At 36.5% G+C, this 22,083-nt stretch overlaps 1 protein-coding gene across 1 annotated transcript in view; it reads right to left on the reverse strand.

Moving 5' to 3' along the window:
• Positions 1 to 22,083, reverse strand: part of LOC150075261 (uncharacterized) — a 59,825-nt gene that overhangs the window by 29,733 nt on the left and 8,009 nt on the right. Inside the window, exons 5-11 of the mRNA XM_090388418.1 lie at positions 20,242 to 20,342; positions 19,511 to 19,635; positions 11,853 to 11,999; positions 11,185 to 11,447; positions 10,767 to 10,854; positions 1,717 to 1,940; positions 253 to 340 (exon numbers count right to left, since the gene is read on the reverse strand). Coding sequence (XP_090244544.1) covers positions 253 to 340; positions 1,717 to 1,940; positions 10,767 to 10,854; positions 11,185 to 11,447; positions 11,853 to 11,999; positions 19,511 to 19,635; positions 20,242 to 20,342 — 1,036 coding nt within the window. The remainder of the gene's footprint in view (positions 1 to 252; positions 341 to 1,716; positions 1,941 to 10,766; positions 10,855 to 11,184; positions 11,448 to 11,852; positions 12,000 to 19,510; positions 19,636 to 20,241; positions 20,343 to 22,083) is intronic.

Here is a 22,083-nt window from a genome sequence, read left to right on the forward strand (position 1 = left end):
ATCTGGTCATTTAAAGGTTTTTCACGAAGATTTTGAATCCGTTACAAGGACTAGGTGACAAACTAGTGTTGCTTATTGATTGCAAAAATTAAAAATCACTTTTCTATGCAGACTAATTTGCAATGTATAAAGTTGTATATTAACTAAACTGCGCTTTAATTTGGACAATGCAAGCACAATGCCCACCCATCATTTCTGCAATTAGCAGTGTTCTTAAACGAATAAACTAAAATGCAACAAGAACACACTTACCCACCATTCTTCGATCGTTTTCTTCATGCTCGAACACACACTGATCTGCATGCTTCTGAGCTACAGCAGCCAATTCATCATCCCAGGTCTGAAAAGCAAAAACAATGAAGTTAAATAAACAACTCAATGCAGATTTTTAAGCATTTTTTTTTTGTATTCCTTCCCACTGACTTACTTTTTTTATTTCGTTTCGCCATCTTAAAAACAATAGAGTGAAATTTTTAGTTTTCTTCATTATTCATCAAGATGGGTGAATGGATAAACGTGACCCAATGCAGGAGTTCCCTATAATCGAGTTCACTGTGGCCAGTGATTAGGATGACAACAACGAAGATCCACTTCCCACTTTTTCAAGTACACTTTGGACTCAAATAATTCTAGAAACGCCACTTATAATATTAATTACACTTAGTCAATAATCTTTGAACATTTCCAGGAGCCTGAAACATTAGACTTATTACTCAGGTGGATGGAATCAATACAAATGACTTGAAGCCTTAAATGCTAAAAGTAGAAAGGAAGATGGGAATAGGACATTTAATTTCATCCTGTAGGAGTAGACCGTTTTTCCGTGGACCACTAATGTACTCAGAGCTTCGTGATCCAGGAAATGCTCCACCAAAAATTAGCACTTATCTATATTTCGATATTTTTAAGAAACGAAAAAAATATATATTCGATATACTATACTAAAAACAATCTCGCGTTGTAATTAATTTGAATTAAAAGTTTTGTTTATAGTCGTGAAGGCGACAACACAGCGAAGCAGACAGCCCTCCAACCCCATGAATATTTTCATAAAGACAAACTGCATCATATTAGTCACCTCCATGATTATATTGCTTCGTGCTGAAAGATGTCCGTATTTGCATCGTTGCATTTACTGATATTCGTGCATATAACGTGGTATTGGGCGTCCTTGCTGGCAACATAGTGGTCATTATACTATCCTTCCACACTAGGCGGAAAGGATCTAAGTCTGAAGAAGTCCATTAATGTCGCAAGGAAGTTTTATTGGCTTTTTCACAATGCGGCCAAGTTAGTCGGTCTGAGGCAACGGGTGGGTGATACTTTTCACTGAAGGTATTTAATTTGGTGTTTAACATACATTTAACACAAACTTAACCATCTAATGGAATCTATATTGTCCTCTGCCACTCGTTTGGAGATATCTGGGTTCTATTCCTGTAGATGACCGAAAAAATTTCAAAAGCTCTCTTCAATCAAAGTTTTACGTAGCCGATCAGGTGGAGAAGTAGGGTTTCTCCTCGTGAGTTATTCAGCATGTACAACATGCATATCGATCCGTAAATACACACACTTATACAGTCATTACACACACACACACGGCGTAATGTCCTTAAATGGCCATTAGTCCTAGGAAAAACCAACAACAAAAACATTTGATTAGTTAAGAATGTAATGAAATACTCAGGAAGTCAAAAGAAATAACTAATTTATTACCAGTTGCAACATAGAACTTGCTGGTGGCTGAGAATTTCTTTTTTCATTTCCCATCGCAACCAAACTTCTGTATTTGTTATGTTCGTTGATTATAATTAGTCTTTGCTGTTCATTTATTCCCCGTTTCAAAATTTTGCATGCTGCGTTCCGCTGTGAGCACATCATATGTTGTTTACTCAGTCGACGATAAATGGGAGCGCAGGCTTGATTTCCAAGAACTACAGCTGGAAAACCCAATACTAATAACATCAGAAACTTCATTTTCTAGAAAATGGAGGTGTTGCTGAAAAAATAAATAAATAAATGACTATTAGTAAACTATAAGCCATTAATATTGTATCAGCAACACTGAGATAATTTATTTATGTTTTCCATTCCACTTTTGAATTTACACTGATGGTCAAAAGTTAGGTATAGTAGATAAAATATGCAATAGGTTACAAAATAAAGCGCCAACTCGATTCAGTATCGAAGTTTAGTCTTTCAAGTATCTGAAATGACATCTTGAAAAACTTAACAACTAGTAAATATTTGTAAAACAGTTCGATTTTATTTTTAAATGAACTTAATGTTAAATTGAAGCAGTAGTTTCTGGTGTAACCGAGGCTCGCAGCGGCATAGTAACACTAAAGCATTTTATACAATATGGAAAATATATGATCAAATTTACATTACATTTTCCAGCTTAGGACTGGTTATGAAACATTAATTCAAAACTTATAATCTGGCTCTTTTAAAATATAGTAGCAATACCAGTTCTCACTTTTATTTAAATTAAATTAAGTTAAATGTATAACCAAAATCTTTATTATGTGACATCACGAAGAACACAACAATAATACTTAGATCCACAATCTCCAGTAACAGCCTTCTCTGACAGACAATTTCGAATAAGAAAACATTCGTTACACTTAATAAACTACTTCCTTTTGTCCCCAAGGCTTATATAAAATATCACATTCTCTGCCTCATATTTTAAAACTGCCATCAATTCAAGGGCGTCCAGGAGCACTCTGGATATGAGGTGTTCAATTTATAATTCTATCCTTCCATTGCATTGCGGGCTGGCAGTTCCCCATCTCAACAGAAGTCTTCCTGGTTTCTGTTGAGATGTGAAACCTCCAACAGGATCTTCCTGAATGAAGAGCTAAAAAAAAAAAAGTAAAGTGCAGCCATTATCAACCCACTGCAGGATGGAAGCCTCCTCAACAATTCATGCTGAGGGAAATGGACCATAATCTGCCACGCTGGTCCAGTGCGGATTGACAGATCGACCGTATTAAGCAGTCAGGGGCTTGAACCCCGGTCTACTCAAAGAGCGTGTGCTACTGCACTCCCGCTCCTGACCACTTGACTACGAATGAAGAGCTAACTATCATCTAAATTTTCTGTCAAGAGAAGTATACGTGCTAGATATCCACTCCGAAGTTTTCATTTGATCTCCTGAAATTGAGCTTCTTCGAAAACCACAGAAATCTTTACAGGAGTCCACTTTGGTATCGAGTTATGTATCAGTTTGAACAGATTTTCATGTTTCTATCCTTTCGGCAGCACGGTAAAAACTATAAGTATCACGTTTGTTTCTTCAGCTGCCCAGCAACATCCGCGTGAATGTATGAATTTCAGAAAATCGCTTAGAATAACTTTTAAAATGTGCTGTTTATATATAAAAAAATTTGGCAACTTCTAAGGTCCTCGACGTTTTCTCTCTTGATCGTTTTCTTGTTAAAGAAATGTTTTCTATAACAAGAAAATAATTCTCCAGTTTGCAGATGTCGGTTCAAAATCACGGATGGCTTCCTCTTTGCGATTTCAACAATTTCCATCACGCAAAAAAAATTATATAATAATAACGAAATAAAATAGCAAAAAGAACAACATCCTGTACTTCAGATAGGGGCAGCGCAGAAATCACTGGATATACACAAGGTAGCGGCACGACCCTATATTCAGAAACCAGTATAGGAAAAACAAAATAATAAATAAAAACAGAACTGTATTTAATTATCAGCTAGATGAATGGAGTCTCACTCACTGTCCACCACTAAGAAATTGCTTTATCCTGATGAGGTTTAAAATCCATCGGAGATCACATTGTACGCTGCCCTTGTAAGAAGGATTTATCTTCCGCGTAGTCTCCAATTAGCACATAATGGAACCTCCAGTATAAACAGTAACGTAAACAAACAGAGTATAAACAAAGACAAGATAAAAAACAGCGAAAAATAAATAAAGGAAGTAAATCTTAAACGTTACTTACGTGTTTCCTAATAACGTCTGAAATGTGTGTGTAATTTTGGAACAAAATAGTTTTTTTTCACTTCGACTTTCTGAGACTTCTCCCTTCGTTGGTGAAAGTCATTTGGGAGAAAGAACATTTAAGCCATACATTTTATTCGTCGGGTTTGTTTGTTCGACGGAATAAGCATAAACTAAAATTACAGAGAAACGTGATGTTTTCTGTGTCCATTTATATCCTTTCAAATATTCAGATCACGAGTTGCGAGTGTGATTAGGACGCGCCCTGTCCCACCTGCTTGTTAGGGAAATAAACTTCATCCGACTTTCTTTGTAAGCCCTTTGCCACGCAATGCGTTATGGACCAATGAGTGAGAACTTTCCAGTATTTCCACACCATATTTTGTACGTTTTCGAGTTAACTTTTTCGGATTATCGGAGGTTCAGTCGGTTTGGAATTCAGTGAAATTCTTCTAAATGAAAGGCAGAACTATCCAGGATTCAGAAGTACCTCAAGGCTCGCCATTACGAATATCACATAGATAAACGATGTATACAGAGTACGCGCGATTTTTAGTATTAAGATAGGATTTAAACTAATGATGGGCTCAAATTAATAGCGTAGCTTAATTTATCTAATGTAGATTAAATAAATCTATAATTTATCTAATTGACTAATGATGGGCATAATCGATTATTTTACTAATAGAAACAATTGATTATATGCAAATTAATCGATTATGAAATCATAGGAACTTCCTACAATAATGGATTATGCATTTTCAAAAACGATTATATGCAAATCAGCAATAATGGTGACCGAATGGAACTATTGTCCATGATAATATCGGATCGAATCCCTCCACTGTAGTTTACATTTTATTATTTTTTTTCCAATTTTCTTTGATTTCGTAATCACTACACATACGATCTAGTTATTACATCACAGCATTCTTAAAAGAAAAAGAACACAAGAGGCGTTCTAAACATGCATTCAAGTATTGAGAAGAGGACCCCAGGATTCCCCCCATTAGCCGCTTGTTATTCATCTTGTGGTAGAGCTAAAACGCCAAAGCCGGCCATTTTTATGTAGAGTGTTGTGTGAATGTGTAGTGTTTGTTGTGTTGTTGTGTAGCGATCGGCACCTGGCTCTTAGTAGATGAGAAACGAAAACACCAGGTCGCCGCGTTTCACCTTCCATCCCTATCACGAGGAGGCGGCCAGGATCTACTAATCATTTTGCCCACATTCACTTAGGAAACCCAAATGAATGGGAATAGAAGAAAAGGGATAAGGAATAAGTAGGGAGAAGTATGAGGAATCATAGGTGGATTCATCATGAAAGGAAGAGAGAAGAAAACTTAGTAAAGAAAAAAGAGGATATGGAGAGTGGAAACATGATATATTTGCCAACCTCACCCCACAAAGAAAATCACCTAACAAAACAATAACCTCATTGATGTACAGCATTAATTACACAACATATTAAGACCATTAATGTAAGACTCATAATAAAGAAAGATATATCATATTAAACAATATATAATCACAAAAACTTGCATTGGAGAATAAGGCGTAAGGCTTCCAATATATGAAAGTTCTCATAAGTAACACAATTTACTCAAGATAATGTAAATCAAACATACCACAAAATATTGTGGGATATTAAAAATTGCACAGGCAGAAAAGAATATATTTTGCATCATAACTGAGACTTCCAGGAGAGAAAGTTCTAAGAGAGGCGAGTTCCAGGAGAGGCGTTCTAAACAAAACACAAAAGCCTGGTTGCCATGCCCCTCCCCCCTTACGATGATAACTGGATACGCAACTGAATTCATGTATGTAGAAACAGGTCCGCTTCCTCGTTGGCTAGGAACAGGCATCAGACAGCAGCTGAGGCCTGATAACAAACACACACACGTGGATAGCACAATTGGTAGAATCAATCGCCGCCCTCCCTATACTGGGTAGGAAAAACCTGAGTCGACTCCCATCGATGACGGGAGGAATTTTTATGGGCCTTTTTCATAGCGTGGCTAAGTTAGTCGGTCTGAGATGAGGGTAGCATGGTTTTTTCCTTCCTAAAATTCGGGGTTTTCGTCCAGCAAACAGAAAATCGACCTCAGCACACACTCAATTTACAGACAATATACACGGAACAATATAGCCTTTAGTCACTGATGCTCCTTAAACCCTACAACACACACACACACACACACACACACACACACACACACACACACACACACACGCACACACACTACAAAGAAATAAGGAGGGATAAGGAAGTGATTATCCCCTTGTATAAGGCAATGGTCAGGCCACACCTTGAGTACTGTATACAGGTCTGGAGCCCTCATTTCAAGAAGAATGTAGAGCTGCTGGAACGAGTACAGAGAAAGGCAACAAGACTAGTGAATGGAACAAAGGGTTGCTCTTACGAAGAAAGGCTTAAGTTTTGCAAATTAGTGGCTGGAGACTAGGCACCTGCGAGGTGATCTGATTGAGGTGTATAAAGCCTTGAATGGTTTGAGCATGCTCAATGCTAATGGGATTCTTCCTCTTGCTCAGAATAATCACCTGAGAGGGCATAAATTCAAATTGAGGAAAGACAGACGTAGGATAGATGTTAGAAGTTTGCCTTTAGCCAGCGGGTGGTTGGTTGGTGGAACAGACTTCCATCCCTTGTGGTGGAGGTTGATAGCCTAAATAAATTTAAGGCTCAGCTAGACAGGTATTTGGAACGAACGGAGGGGTGAAATGGGAGTGGTTTTTCTTTTTTTTTTCTTTGGCTGATGCTGCATAAGCTTGCTTTCTTGCATCATATGCCTCTACTAATGCTAATACCCTTTGCTACATTCAGGCCTTTCTACAGTGTTACTTGGAAAAATCACAGAGATGTATAAGGTAGAGTTGGACATATGTCTAGGAGTCACCCAAAACAATTAATACATACATACGTACATTCATGATGTACGTCCAAGTCTTCGCACATTAGTTATAATCATTATCCATCCAACAGCGGGTGGAAATGGTCCAATGATGCGTGTAAGGTTTATGAGCTTGTTTTTTCACTCCGTGTCTAAGTCAGTGGGTTTCAAGCATGGAGAGCACTTTCGGAAACTTAAGTTATTCGTCCAGAAAACAGACAAATCGATCAGAGACCATGCGCAATTTATGGACATATTACACACAGGATGATAGGTTAGTTCTCCGGTAGCCCTAATATGACACTTTACTTTTGTCCCTAAAAATTATTCCATGAGTATTATGAGGACAAACATGCAAAGGTTGCTGGCCTCAATCTGCAAAACTCGTGCTTTTCTCCTAGACACTCTACGTTAAATGCTCTCAAATTAATAAATCCAAAATCCTTTCCATCGTGAATCCAACTTGCAAAACACACAACAGTGTCTACACGGAAGCTCTATGTTAATAAAACATTGTGATAAATAAAATATTTTCTAACATTCTAATAAAGTGTGAGGTAATAAATAATTTTTATTTATTAAAAAGGTAATAAATACTCTTTATTTGCATTTAAGTATTTTAATACAGTTTCATGATTTCTGGCTTGGATAATAGCTCAAGATTTCAGATCTTATTTTACCTGAAATAAGATTTCAGAGCTTAAATAAGGCAGTTCCTTGTACATAATTTTTGTTATTGCAGCCCTTTAATTAAGTAATTAATTATTCCAGTATTTCAGATATATCTACTTAATTAGCATATAATAATTTATGAAAATAATTAGCCACATTCGATTATTTCTATTATGCCTGTCACTAGTGATAGGCATAATAGAAATGGCATAATAGATGTGGCATATGCAACAAGTAACGATCATCGTGTCAGCCACCAGTATGGTGCCAAAGACCCTACATAACAGATTAGCAGCAATAGGTCTCCCACAAGGAACTCCAAAAAGTCGCAATCCTGAACACCTATAGGATAGTCAGCGTTCCTCGACCAACTGTAACACCAGACATAACCATCTTGTGCATTTGGTATCAGTACCCGTCAGCAGGGAGAAATAATGTAATAATAAGATTGGAATAATTATTAGTGTTCAGGATGAGGTTTTGAAATTCATAAGAAATATATCTGTCATCTCGAGTATGTTATTTTAACCTGTGTTACACGAGTTCCTTAGCTAGTCCGTGCATTTATCATGAGAAAATTTATTATATATTTAAAAAAATAAAGACTACTTTTATCTTTTGAAATAACTTATTTTAAAACCAAATGTTTGAAAGAGATTGGAGATCCGCATAAAAAAGTCCAAGAGTCACTTAGTGGCGATTCAAGGACTAATGTTATTAGTCCTTGGTCTGGTGATTCATCAGATTACTAAAAAACCAGATACCAATTCTTGACATTTCACTGGGTCATATTTCCCTGGAGTCTCTTTGAATTTCGGGAATTTATCGTAGTGGATAAAAAAAAACAAAAAAACAACACTTTATATGTTGCATGTTTCTTTCCTTTAAACATGAAAAAAGGAGAGCATTTTAAACAGAATGGAGAAGAAACGAAAGACCTGAAATGAGAATATTAAAAGTTTATCACGTATTTGATTATCGCTGTCCAATACAGAATGGTAGAAAAACCTTGGTAATACAACGCCGCAATATCAAAACTGTAAAACACCCTTCATTCACAACCCCTTCAGCGAGTGGTAAAACTAATTTGTTAAGTTTTAAGGTCCAGTAATAATACACCACTGTTGTTTGGTTAAAGAAACAGGAAACCTCAACCTTTATGTTTTGATAAAAACCTTTCATGTTAACCGCCTGCTGTCATTTCTTAGTATTGGGTACTACATTTTCTAAGTGAGTTATGTTAATCCAGTATGGTTTCCTTCACTCTTTGCCTGCATGCAAATTCGCCTCTTTACCAGAATCGGTGAATGATATCTCTACAAAAACAAAATATCATATTGTGCTATGCAGCGCTGTTTGCAAATGCTATTGCACAAGCAGTAAACTGTCCCCCATTTTAATATTTATAGCTGTGTTATGATCGTTACTATTGTGAGTGTGTATGTGCCGAAGTACACATAACACACTCACAGACTGACCATGTGGTAGTCTCGGAGTATAAAGAGAAAATTTATTTTATTTTTATTTACTGTATCACGGATTAGCAATAACATTGTTATTATGATCTGTTTTGAAATTGAATAATGTCTAAACCCTGTTTAAAGTTTATATATTAGAGGACTAACTAGGTCGAAAGGGTCAAAACCCCAACCCATACCACACAAGTAGTTTATTGGTACTGCATAATAATACGTATATCAATGGGTACATCCATACTCCGACTCCTTCCTAGTCGGAGTATGGATGAAATCATGTAATGAAATCAACACACGCCACCAATGGCGCTAACGATAAATCCCATCCCACCCACCAACACAAGAAAATAAATATAAGCGACTGTCCATTTCCCAACTAAGCAGTGGGAAATGAATTGTCATTTTCCAAAGAATACCAACAGACCACCAGAAGAAAGGTGTTTTATCTACTTCTCAGTTGAAGCACCAAATGAATGGCGAGGTCCATGGCAAACTAACAGCCTTCATCCGACAGCCATACTAGGAATCTAGTTGCCTTCTCCCAACCGCCGTAGTGGCAATTTGAAACCCATGTAAAATACCGTATTTTTTGCAGTATAGTCTCTATTTGTTAAAATGATTTCACTTGCAGAGGAAATATTCGTGATATAGGAAAAACCTCGACAAAGTTAACCAGCACCTTAACAATTACCAAAAACATTTTATTTCCTGCAGATATTTTTTAATTGCAGATTAACGTACGAGATTAAAATACGAGGGGGTGATCAATTAATTCGCGAATTTGCATTCTCTAAAGGTACTCCGCTTGTATCTTCATTTTATACAAGTTTGTATTAGGTTGGAGGGAAAGTTAGATAATGACAGATATTTCCAACTGTAAGCAAACAGTTATTATTCTAATGTGTACAATAATGAAGCCGATAATCCTAGAAGATATACATATCTATATTTTCAGTATATGAATTTGTGATAAAGATATTTATTTATTAAAATTTTTAAATTATTCCATTTTTTAACCATTATTATACTTCGCCAAATTATAATTACGTCTGCGATGGCTATTTACAATTTTTTTTTTTTTTCCCCCCAAGTTGAACTGAGCTGTGGCGCCCTCTGGTACACTAAATGTAAAGTAAAACAATACAAATTCCTTGAAATATTTCATCTATTTATGCGAGGTTTATACAGCTTTAATTAAGTAAAAGAGAGCTGCACAAAGTCAACAACTACTTTCACAATTGCCAAAGCCTATTTTATTTCTTGCAGATAATTTTTACACTATTGTTATTTACTGTACGAGATTACAGTACACTGAGGACAGGCTGTCCTTACACACGCACATAAATTTTCACATTGGCAGATTAGTTTATATCGACAATAAAATAATTTCCTTTTTTTATTCGATCCTGTTTTTCGGTGCTGTTTTAAGAGGTTTTTAAAGACAAACGTCTGTTTATCTCCTTCAAATTACCAATTATGCATTCTCCAAATCTACTCCTCTTGTAACTTCATTTTCTCCAAATGTCTAATAGGATAAAAAATAAATAAAGTAAGATAATAACAAATACTTTCAACTGTAACGACAAAAGTAATTATTGTGCAGTATAATGAGGCCAATAATCCTAAGAAATATATATTTTTAAGAAGAGGAATTTGTTAGAGACATTTAATTATTTATTCAGATTTTTAAAATCATTATATTATGGCATATTGCGTCACTCTCCCATATACTTACGACTACAATGGCCGTCTACAATTGTCAGTTCTTTCAAGTTCAGGAACTGAGGTGTGGCGCCCTCTGGTACACTAAATGTAAGGTAAAACTGTAAAACAAATAAAACCTCCTTGAAATATTTCATCTATTTTTGAAGGATTTATTAAACATTTAAGTAAGAAAACTGCACTATAAATTCCTTTAAAATATTCAGAAGAGCGGTAGAAATTTCTACTGTTCTTCTGAATTTAATAATCTATAAATTTAATAATCTACAACCAATAATTGACATATTTACTTTTCCCATTCGTTATTCAGAGAAATTTCAAACATTTGACTAATTAAATACATCAAATGCTCCTGCAATATAATTCACTGAACAATTTAATGAATATTTTAACAATTATTAAACAATTTAAGAAACCAATCGGCCACCTACTTTACATTTTGTCCACATGGTAATATCGTACCCTGCTGAATACCATCTGACAGTGTCTCTCAGACCATAAAATATTCTTACTCTCACGTTGTATTCGTCATCATTCAGATCACATTCCAGATTATTTATACCCTTCTCTCTAGCATCAGTAGGACCTTTCCTATAAGTCATCCAAATGCAAACGGGTTTGCCTTTTTCGATTTCTTGAGTGAAATTTATTTTGGTCTTTTCTCCTGGATTCAACACGACTGACCAGTAGAATCCTGTAACAACACATACTTCTAAAATTGCAATAGAAAAAACAGTAGACATTTATCTATTATTAACAAATAATATACGTTTTTAGAAAATATACCAAACAGATTTTAAATGTCTTAGACTCCAAACTGTTTAGTACCTTTCTTCAATAATGAGGCACAGAATTACCCATTACACCATTTCAAATATTCGCATTAAATAAATTAATCGATATGTTCGTATTTATGTATTAATTATTATAATGCGAATTTTATTAAAACATTCGCATCATATAAATTAACGAAATATAATAATTAAAGTTCGTTGTTAGATTTTATTTATGTATTAATTATTATAATGCGAATTTTATTAAAACATTCGCATCATATAAATTAACGAAATATAATAATTAAAGTTCGTTGTTAGATTACCAGTTACTGTAGACTGTCTTCTCCACTTTTCGCCTTCCACCTCAGGAGAACATAAAGTGGTGTTAAGGTTTTTGAAGTTGCACCAGACAAGAGGTTTTTGATCTGCCTCGGGATATTTCACTTCCGGTAAGAAACCTTTCACCGGTTCTAAAAATAAATACCATATTATAGAAATAAAAGAATACCAAGAATTCTTGTTATCTGCAGACTTTCATTAAAATAAATTTTAATTTTTTTTGAATATTCTATTAATTTCATTTAATGTACACTACCCTACTATTAATATTCGGACACCTGCATTTAGACAAAAAAAGAGCTTTTATTGTGTCATTTAATATTTTGTGCTGAAACCTTTTGCTTTTATGACGGTCTGCAATGATCGCGGTATACTCTCAACCAGCTTTTTACAAATGTCAGCTGATATGTTCCTCCACTCGGCCTTCAACACAGCCACCAGTTCGGCCTTGTTCTTTGGATGATCTCGACGTGCACGTACCTGACGATCCAATCCATTCCAAGATGCTCGATAGGGTTCAGATCAGTACTTTGGACTGGCCAATCCAACTTTTCCACACCCATATCCTCAAACCACTCTGTTACGATCCGAGCAGTATGGCGTGGCGCGTTGTCTTACTGATACAGGTATGGGCCTTCCTCGAAGTATTGCCATAATGCTGGAAGTGCACAATTGTCCAGGATGTCCTGATATTGCACAGCATTCTTTAATGGGCTTTTTTTCACTCCGTGGCTGAGTTAGTCAGTCTCAGGCGTAGATAGCGAGGTTTTTTTCGTCCATCAAAACAGGCAAATCGACTAGAGAACACACGCAATTTACAGTCATAATACATATATGGGTATATGTAAGAGATTACAGGTGGCCCTAAAATAATAATTTGAATTTGAATTACACAGCATTCATGGTTTGGTCGATAGCAACTATTGGGCCCAAGCCAGACCATGAAAGGAGGGGCTCCCTTCATGGTCTGGCTTGGTATGGGTATTTCATGGTATGGGGCATACCGTGACACTGCCTCCACCAAACTTCATTGTTGGGAGGATGCAATCAGGAAGGAACTGTTCCCCTGGCATTCGCCACACCCAGGAACGGCCATCAGACTGGTAGAGTGCGAACCTCGACTCATCTGCCAAGGACTGTTTTCCACTGCTTTACAGTCCAGGATTCGCGCTCCTTACACCATTTTAATCGGCGTCTAGCATTTGTTGAGGTGATCAACGGCTTGTGAACAGCTGCACGACCAGCTGTTCACAAGCCGTTTTCTTGGAATGTTTGTGATCTTAAGGTAATTGGATTATTCAGTGGTCTACAGCGAGAATACCGAAATGCTGTTGATTTTGTGTTTGTGGGAGTGTCGTTCAACAGAAAAACAGTAAGCTCTGCAGAGTGGTAAAAGAAAGAGGAAGTTTTACAAGGATGGTTCTTCCATTTTTATATGCATAGATGGTTATTCCAACTTTGCATATAAAGCTTGGATTAAAAATTTTGTTAAGACTCTGGATAAAGAAGGAAGTGTTTCACATTTAGCAGATGCAAAACTGAAAATAGAAATTTTGATCGGACCTCAAATTCCTCAATGATATACTTGAAACAAACCTAGTAATACTGAACTACCAGCTTGGCGATCGTTCAAAGTAGTTGTGCGTGAATTTCTTGGAAGTAAAAAACAAGATCATTACGAATCTGTGATGTCAATTTTTTGCAATGTTATAAAAATGAGCTGTCGAAAGTGAAATGTTTTTTTTTTTTATTTCCTTATCAATAAGCGACTATCCATTTGAAACTAAGCAGTAAGAAATAAATTTGTCATTTGCCGAAGAATATCAACAGACCACCAGAAGAAAGGTGTTTTATCGACATCTCCGTTGAAGCACCAAATTCAAAGTATTCAAAGTATTTTATTATTTTCTGCGGGCTCCAGGGTTTCCACTATCCGCCGCTGAAGAGTAACTGTACATTATTTACAATTTGTGGTTTAGCAAAACATCTTCTGATCCAGCATCTTCACAGGAATGATAACAAACAATAAGTCTCTTGCCTGAGACCAATGTAGTATAGCCGCACATTTGACCATACTGTATATCCATAACACTTGCAACTAAGTTATTACAATTTGTTGAAGGCACCAATTTCTATATTAACCTTCACAACTTATACAACTATACAGATAGTTAGGACCTACCAGTTCAGTTACAATGAGGTCCGATATATATCTTACAATTTATACAATTTATGATTTACAATTTATACAATTTATGTACCTTATTACAGGCCGAAGGCCCAGGACACCGTCCACCCAACAGTGATCCTGGCACATCGACTTATATATTCTGAAAGCTAATATTGCCTTCCGGCAATAAATACAAATACATTTCCTCATCAGAGGTCTTGTAACAATACGATTAATACCAAGGAGGCAACTATATACAGTGGTAGCACACTTATTACATAATTATTCTCAGTCGGCAAGTCCTTTCCGTCTGCGGAAAGCCTTGTCTGCAAAGTTAGCCAGTGCCTGATAATTTTCTTTACATTCTAAAAACTTGGTGAAGTTATTTACATCGTAAACCAAATGAAGCACATCGTGAAGCATCAAATGAATGGCGAGGTCTAGGGCAAACCAACAACCTTCATCCGACAGCCATACTAGGAATACAGTTGCCTTCTCCCAACCACCGTCCCCGCCGTGAACAAAACTCTTGGACTTCGTAGTCTTCTTTCTCCTGAATCTGGTCTGGCTTTGTGATCCATTCCATTCCATTTATTTACACACACAATTTTATGTACATTCTCATGATATAAACAATTTATATACAAGATTATATACAGTCTTACAGACATTATCATATATATATATATATATATAATGGTAATCAAGGTACTGTGTGTGTATATGTTCTTATATCGGGGTGGCTCTTAGGCCTTAGTCCATCTTCACCTTTGTACTCTGTTATGGTCAAAAACTCTGCATAATGGACCTGAAAAGTGTCAGTATATGTGTGCAATATTAATGTGTGATGTTTTGTTTGTGTCAGGCTATTATGCCACCAGGGTGCAGCCGACGTATGGGCAGCTGCTGCCTGGTGCCCATCCCTAGCACCGGGCCTGGGTCAACAGTCCTCCTATACCGGTGTTATTACCACCGAAAATCTAGCACCTGACAGAGGTAGTGCAATACTGGCGAGTTCCTGCAATCTCGCTCCCAGGTTGCCCCCTTTCCGGAGAGCCAGCAAAAAAAAACTAGTAGTTATATACATTATTTCGATCAAACACTCCTGTCCTTAGGAGATAGATAATTTTGGTCCCGAGTCACCAAGACCAACCACTCCAAGGCTAGGAGGATGTTCTAGCAAAACAATTGTAACAATTATATTAACATATATACATGGTTTACTAGTCTTAGTCTTTTTCACCACAGTTCAATTATTCTCAGTACATTTTTTTAATTTTCAAATGAAGTCACAAATTGAACTGTCCAGTTTCATTTCATTCAAGAAAGAAGTCAGTCCCAATAGTCTTCTCCGTTCTGTGCCAGCATAAGTCTTAAAACTCTTCTTCAGGTGGCTCTCTTCTAGTTGCTGAAGACTTCTAATTATTCTCTTTTTCCCGACAATCCTAATTTGTGTATGATTTCGAATTCCAATGACAGTCCATAGGTAAGAAAATGAAGTATTTTCACTTACAAAAGTTCTCGTTGTGAAAAACACGTTTCATTAAGTTCATGTAGTTTTCAAGTGTATGTATGCGGTAGTTCATATCTATGTGGTCACAGATCTAGATGTCACTTAAGACCACACAAGGTATAACTGCATAAGTTTCAGAACAAGTTATGCTTGTAAACTAAGTTTCCATCTAGTTCCTTAGTTTTTAATTTCAGGTATCACGCTCCTGAACCAAACAACATTCTTTTGAGAATCGTGTTAACACCCGGGAGTCCCTGTATATCCTCCCATTAGAGTTCTATCGAAGCATCCGATCTGCGACTTCCAACCAGCTGAGAACCTAAACAAATAATCGTAGTATATGTTTCTTTAATAATTCATCTGTGCATCCTACATCTAATTTCCTCGAGGGTGAAGAGATCTTATTTCTAGTCTTCTTTTAAAAACAGTCACTGAAAATGTCTGTAAAGCATTAAAATTCCTACAGCTGTCTGCAAAAGGACTTACGTTATCTTCTGTCAGATCCGATACACTGCTAAACAACTCTAAACGTGCCTGAAGATACTGTGGGCAGTCAAATAAAACATGAGACCAAGTTTCCACATCCCCACAAGTGCAGTAAGGGTTTGGCTCAAGTCCACGTTCATGTAACTTGGCTCTGAGGGAGCCATGTCCCGTTAATAAGTACGTTGTATTCATCGAAGGAACAAATCAAGGATTTGTTCCTTCGATGAATACAAGGATTCCTTGGCGGCAGTAAAGTCCACTTTGGTTATAAATTGCCTCGTAACTATTCCATGTTCGCTAGCATTCCACCGATCCTGCCACACAGATGTTAGATGTTCCCACAGATGTCAGATGTTATTCCCATTAGTTCCGAACCCAAACCTTTCCTAAGCCGACCCGTCATCCCCTTGAATACGATATACAGATCCAAGGGAATGGTTCCTGCTAAGTCTTGTAATGCGTTGTTTGATACAGTTTTAGGGGAATTTAAAACAGATAATAACATGGATCTTTGAAGAGAAATAAGTTTAATTTTCATTTTAACCGTTATGACTCTGTGATACCAAATGGTTGCAGCATATGAGACTATTAGCAGAAATATTGTTCTATAATATAAAAAGAAGATTCTTTTACTAAGTCCCCATTCTTTCCTTGATATCCGTATTATTGAGGCAGTAAAATTCCTTATTTTATCTCTAAGTTTAAATACATGTGGCAGAAAGCTTAATTTATCATAGATTAGGATGCCTAAATATTTGTTTTGGGATACATATGGGATTTGAGAGTTGTCTATCAAGATCTTAGGAGGTCGATTATAGTTAAAATGAGCTTTGAAGGTCATAAATTTGGTCTTTGTTGGTGATATTTTTAGTTTGTTAAGTTTGGTCCATACAAATAGATCATTTAATATAATTTGCATTTTCCCTCGAGTATCCTCCTCGAACGGCCCTCCACAGCAATTACTAAGTCGTCGGCGTATACGATTTTATAGTCTCCTCGTGGTATTTTGTTATCCACTGATCTAAGACTGCGTTCCAGAAGAGAGGTCCCAGTACCGACTCCTGAGGGCATCCTCTGGAAACGGTAGCTGAATACACTAGGTGTTTTGCACAAATGGAAGTAGGACCTGATGATTCTACAAGTATAGTTGTCACATCTTCCCAAGCGCAGTGACACAAGGGCACTCTCCCACCATACTGTGTCAAAAGCCCCCTCAAAGTCAATAAACACTGCCAACACGTACTTAGCTTGGGAGTTTTCTACATAGTTCTTGAGGGTGGCAATGGCATCTTCTGTTGAAGAACCTTTTTTAAACCCGAACTGATTAATTGAACATAGATGGTTATCCTGTAACGTTTTTTGTATTCTTGGCGAGAGCAGACTTTCAAAAAGTTCCCCCAAGTTTGCCAATAGGGAGATTGGTCTGTATGCCCTGGGATTAGATGTCGACTTCCCAGGCCTATGTAGAACTTTAAGTAGAGCAATCTTCCACAGTCTTGGAAAGACTCCCTCGATATAACACTTGTTCATGAGATTGAAGAGGATATTGGGAAATAGATCATAAAATTTGACTATTATCTGGTTTTCTATCAGATCCATTCAAGGACATTTTTTACTGTTTAGTTTGGAAACAGCTGTTCCTAGTTAACAAGAGTAAAAGGATTGATGTCACATGTTCCAATATATTGTTGATTGTCTCTCCTAATTTCTGCTTGTTGGAGAGAGTCATCCTCTGGATTGTCTTGAGGAAAAAGCTTATTTACAATAGTATCAACAGTATAGTACCAGTCGGTAGTTTCTTGTCCGTGCACTATAACAGTGTTATAAATGTCTCCGGAGATTAACTTGTTCCTGGAAATCTTGTATACTAGACCCCGTGGTACGAACAAAGTTTTTCAACATTCAATTTTTGCATCTGCGACGGCTTTATGTAGCCTTTTCGTTAGATCACTGTATTGTTGTTTCAGTCTCTGGACATCAGTGTCTGCAAGGTGCCTGTTTCGTTGGTAAGTTTTCCTTGCATTCATGATTTGGGTTCTTAATGCAGTAAGTTCCAAAGTCCACCAGGGAACAGATGGGCGTCTGGATTGTTTACGTTTAATAGAGTAGCTCATAGCAAGGAATAAGTGTGACTGAACATAGTTTGAATATTCTATGGAAGATAAGGAATTTAAAGTAGAAGCCACCTCAGGACGAAAGAACAAATTTAGAAAATTCTTAAACTTGTCCCATTTAATTTTTTCCATGGAATATCTTCTCAAATCCACCAGCTGTAGATCCGCATTTCTAACTGTGGGTTTGATACTGAATACTATAGCGTTATAATCACTGTTAATAAGTGATGGTAGAACATTCCAGTTAGTTATCTGTCCGTCCAGTTTAACAGAGGTGATAGTTGCATCAATGTTTGATTTTCCCTTTAAGGACGAGAAATTTTGAAAAATTTTGAACTTTTTTGAAATTTTTTGAAAAATTTTGAACTCCTAAATTGTAAGACAATATTAAATCTTCCATAGCAGAACCTCTGTTGTCTGAAATTCTGCTGTGCCAAAAATCGTCCGAAAATGCTGTAAGTTGATGAACGGACCATAGCAACGGTGATCCCAGCCTTCATGAATTTTGGAGCCAACAAGGATTGCCGTCCAAGCCCGAGCACTCCAAACGTGAATGTGTGCACCCCCTTCTCCAGCATCACCAAGACTTTCAGCCGAGATAAATCAACAGAGTGATTGTAGTGGTAACGGCCACGCAATCACTATGACGAGTCCAGAGGCAATGATACGACATCGCCATTTGGATCACAGTCCACTATGTAGAAAGACCACCACCACTCACAGCTCTCGTGTACTAGCAAGCCTTCCCTGTAGTACGAGTTATTTGTAGCAGGACGATGATTCATTGACAATAAACGCAACAGGAACTTTCAACATCAGCTGCATTTCTCTTAAATAACGAGTGACGTCATTATTTCTTAAGCGTGATAAATTCATTGTTGAATGATTTTTCCACGAGGGATGTAGTTTCTTATCTGATGAAGGCCTCCATGGATGGACAGTTTCGCTTGCTGTTTTTATTATTATTATTATTTTTTTTTTTTTTATGGTTGGTCCCCAGAATTGTAGCTCTCTCAAACGGCACTTCTCGAACACTTCAGAGACTGCAGTTTCTCGTTTGTTTTTACACATGAATCATGAAAGCTTGTGACTTCTACAACTTAACGATCCCGTACGCAGAACCGTTAACTGGTCATAACTGTTAACTTTGGCTTTGGGTAAATCTTAAATATGTTTCCGTGATCTCCTCTTTTTGGAAATGACATCCATTTAATAACTAATTCTTCATTTTATTTTAGTCTTTAAATTTAAGTGGTCTTTATATTAATTATTAGCAAAATATTAATATTTAATAATTTCTGTGCAATAAATAGATATTAATGTGGTAAACTGAGTTCAAATAAAAACGAATATACTTACTACACAGTCCAGGAAATCCATTTTGAACACCAATCTTTTCACATTCTTTATAGCAACACGTATTTTGGGGGCAATGGCTGCAAGCTGGCCCAGTATCGTAGAGAGGACTATTGAGTACATTTCCACTAGAATATATAATAATTTTAAATAAATTTTAGTCCTGAAGAACATCAAAGTTCCATTAGAAGCTTTGATGTTCTTCAAGAACATCAAAGCTTCTAATGGGACTTTGATGTTCTTCAAGACCAAAATTTGTTTCATCCAAACAAATCATATTTCTATCATATTTGTAAAAATTATGATAGAATTAATAAAAATAAAAATCTTTTCAATATTCCACCCTTTTCCAATTAAAGTTAACCTAATTTTAACCAATTAATTTAATATATTTTAAAAAGATATATTAATAAACTTCATCATCATCATGAATTTGGTTCGGCTTAGGTCTTTTAAGACCTGTTCCGTTGTAGCTCTTGGAGGTGGTCTTGATCTCGCCATCGTTGTCTTGGTCGACCCACATCTCTCTTGCCTGTACGTTTGTAATTAAAGGCTAATTTTGGGATAAGGTCCATTAATATGGGATCCGGGATTCATTAATAAACTTATGCTACTTAATAAATAAATTAAATAAGAAATAATACATATAGTTATCGTTTGAATATTTCAAAATTAATTTATTAAATTTTGCTGTTTAATACATACGAAATTGTCTAAAATTGTCCAATACTTACGCAGGTCCGTAGTTGCAGGTATAAAGTTGTACGGGCACACCATCTTGGCCTCTGTGAAGGACAAAGCCACATCCGATCCTAAACGTATTAGCCCACACCACCTACATGAGAAAACAAGCAAAGGTATAAAAAAAGAAAAGAAAACGTTCCCTGAAGAATACCGCTAATTCTCTGAAACGTAACTTTATAAGATTTTGCTGAAGAAATTTGTTTACTGTTGTTTTATAATCTGCTGTTATTGTTGTAGTAGAGTTTTAGGAGCATCAATAGTTAAGGCCATTTTGTTTTGTACATACTGTCTGTAAATTGCGTGTGTTCTGTGGTCAATTTTCTGTTTGCTGGACGAAAAACTTGAGTTTCCGGGATAAAAAACCACGTTTTGAAAAAGACCCATAAAAATGGGTATTTTTCAATACAAATAAAATTGTATTGTATTGTATTATTATTATTATCAGTTTATTAATCAAACACGCCTATACAGAAGTTATCTAGGAGGGTGGCTCATACATTCATCGAACATAACTTATTAGATCCTATAACTTAAACCTATAACTTATAGTTACATAAAAAAAAAATCAGAAAATACATAAATTAATTATTAAATTAATAAGAAAAACTACAGTCATTTTACACCTGAATTGAATGACACAGTCATTCTGCTGAACGGAATATCGTCAGTTCTCTAAGAGTCTTTTGAAGACACTATAAAGCGTTCATTACAGTTTTTATGAGTTGATGGGCTTTTGAAGAATTTTGCTATGAACAAAACTCATCGTTCTCGAAATGCATTCTTCATTATATATTTAGTTTAGTGTACAGATCTGCTGCAATGAGCTTCCTGTAGGTTCTGTCATAGCAGTACCTATTCGGGTCTATTTTGAAGACTCTAAAGAGATCTAGAGTATTGGCAGGAAACAGCCGCATTAATCCAACCGAGTGATGGAGAGCGCTACGGAGACAATAAGGGTAGTAGAGCCAGGCTCCCGGGCAGGGTCTGACCACAAGACCAATTTGAGGGGCATCTAAACTCCCAGTCAGAAGCTGTGCCAGAGTTCAGATGTTACGTAGAGTGACCATCTGAATCCACGGAGCTACGTTTAATTTTGTATACAGTATGGATTTCGAAATTGTGAAGGGCTTTCCGGAAATCCTATTCAGCCACCGGAACAGCCAGTATTCCAGGCTGAGAAATTTCCTAATATAAGTATTTGAGGCAGAGGACCAAATTGTCGAAGCATATAAGGATACAGGAACGATACATCTTTGAATATATTGGGTCTAGTTGCTAGTTTCGAATCCCAGTTATCTCCTGTCTTACAGCCCATATGGCAGCAAGATTTTTTGATCTAGTGTTCTGAAAATGCCTTTGGAAGATGAGGCCCTCATCCTACGTCACTCCTAGGTCGGTCTATGAGTGACGTAGGAGTGACGTAGGATGAGGGCCTACGTCACTCCTAGGTCGGTCTATGAGCTGACTTTCTTCACCTTTGCTCCATTAATAGATAATTCGATTTGATTTTTTATCTTCTTGTTAGTTATTGTCAGTTGTGCTGACTTGTCACAGTTTAGTCATAAACCTATTTTATCTAAGTTTTATAACCTATAAAATAAAACCTATTTTATTTTATCTCACTTTTAGAATCCCTCAGGGATTCTCCAAGTGAGAGTGTATTCTACACGGAATTCTTGATGTTGTGCAATTAGGTGCCTTGGCTTTAAAATGGTCTTGATAATCTGTAATAGCTTGCCTTCAATGTGGAAATAAACTTTCAGTATATTTTCAAATGCAGGTAAATGATATATTATCGAAAGCTGCCTTTATGTCAAGGAACATGATGTCAA

Source organism: Mastigoproctus giganteus, chromosome 14 (assembly GCF_048544385.1).
Source record: "Mastigoproctus giganteus isolate SK-2022 chromosome 14, ASM4854438v1, whole genome shotgun sequence".
Taxonomy (NCBI): Eukaryota; Metazoa; Arthropoda; class Arachnida; order Uropygi; family Thelyphonidae; genus Mastigoproctus; species Mastigoproctus giganteus.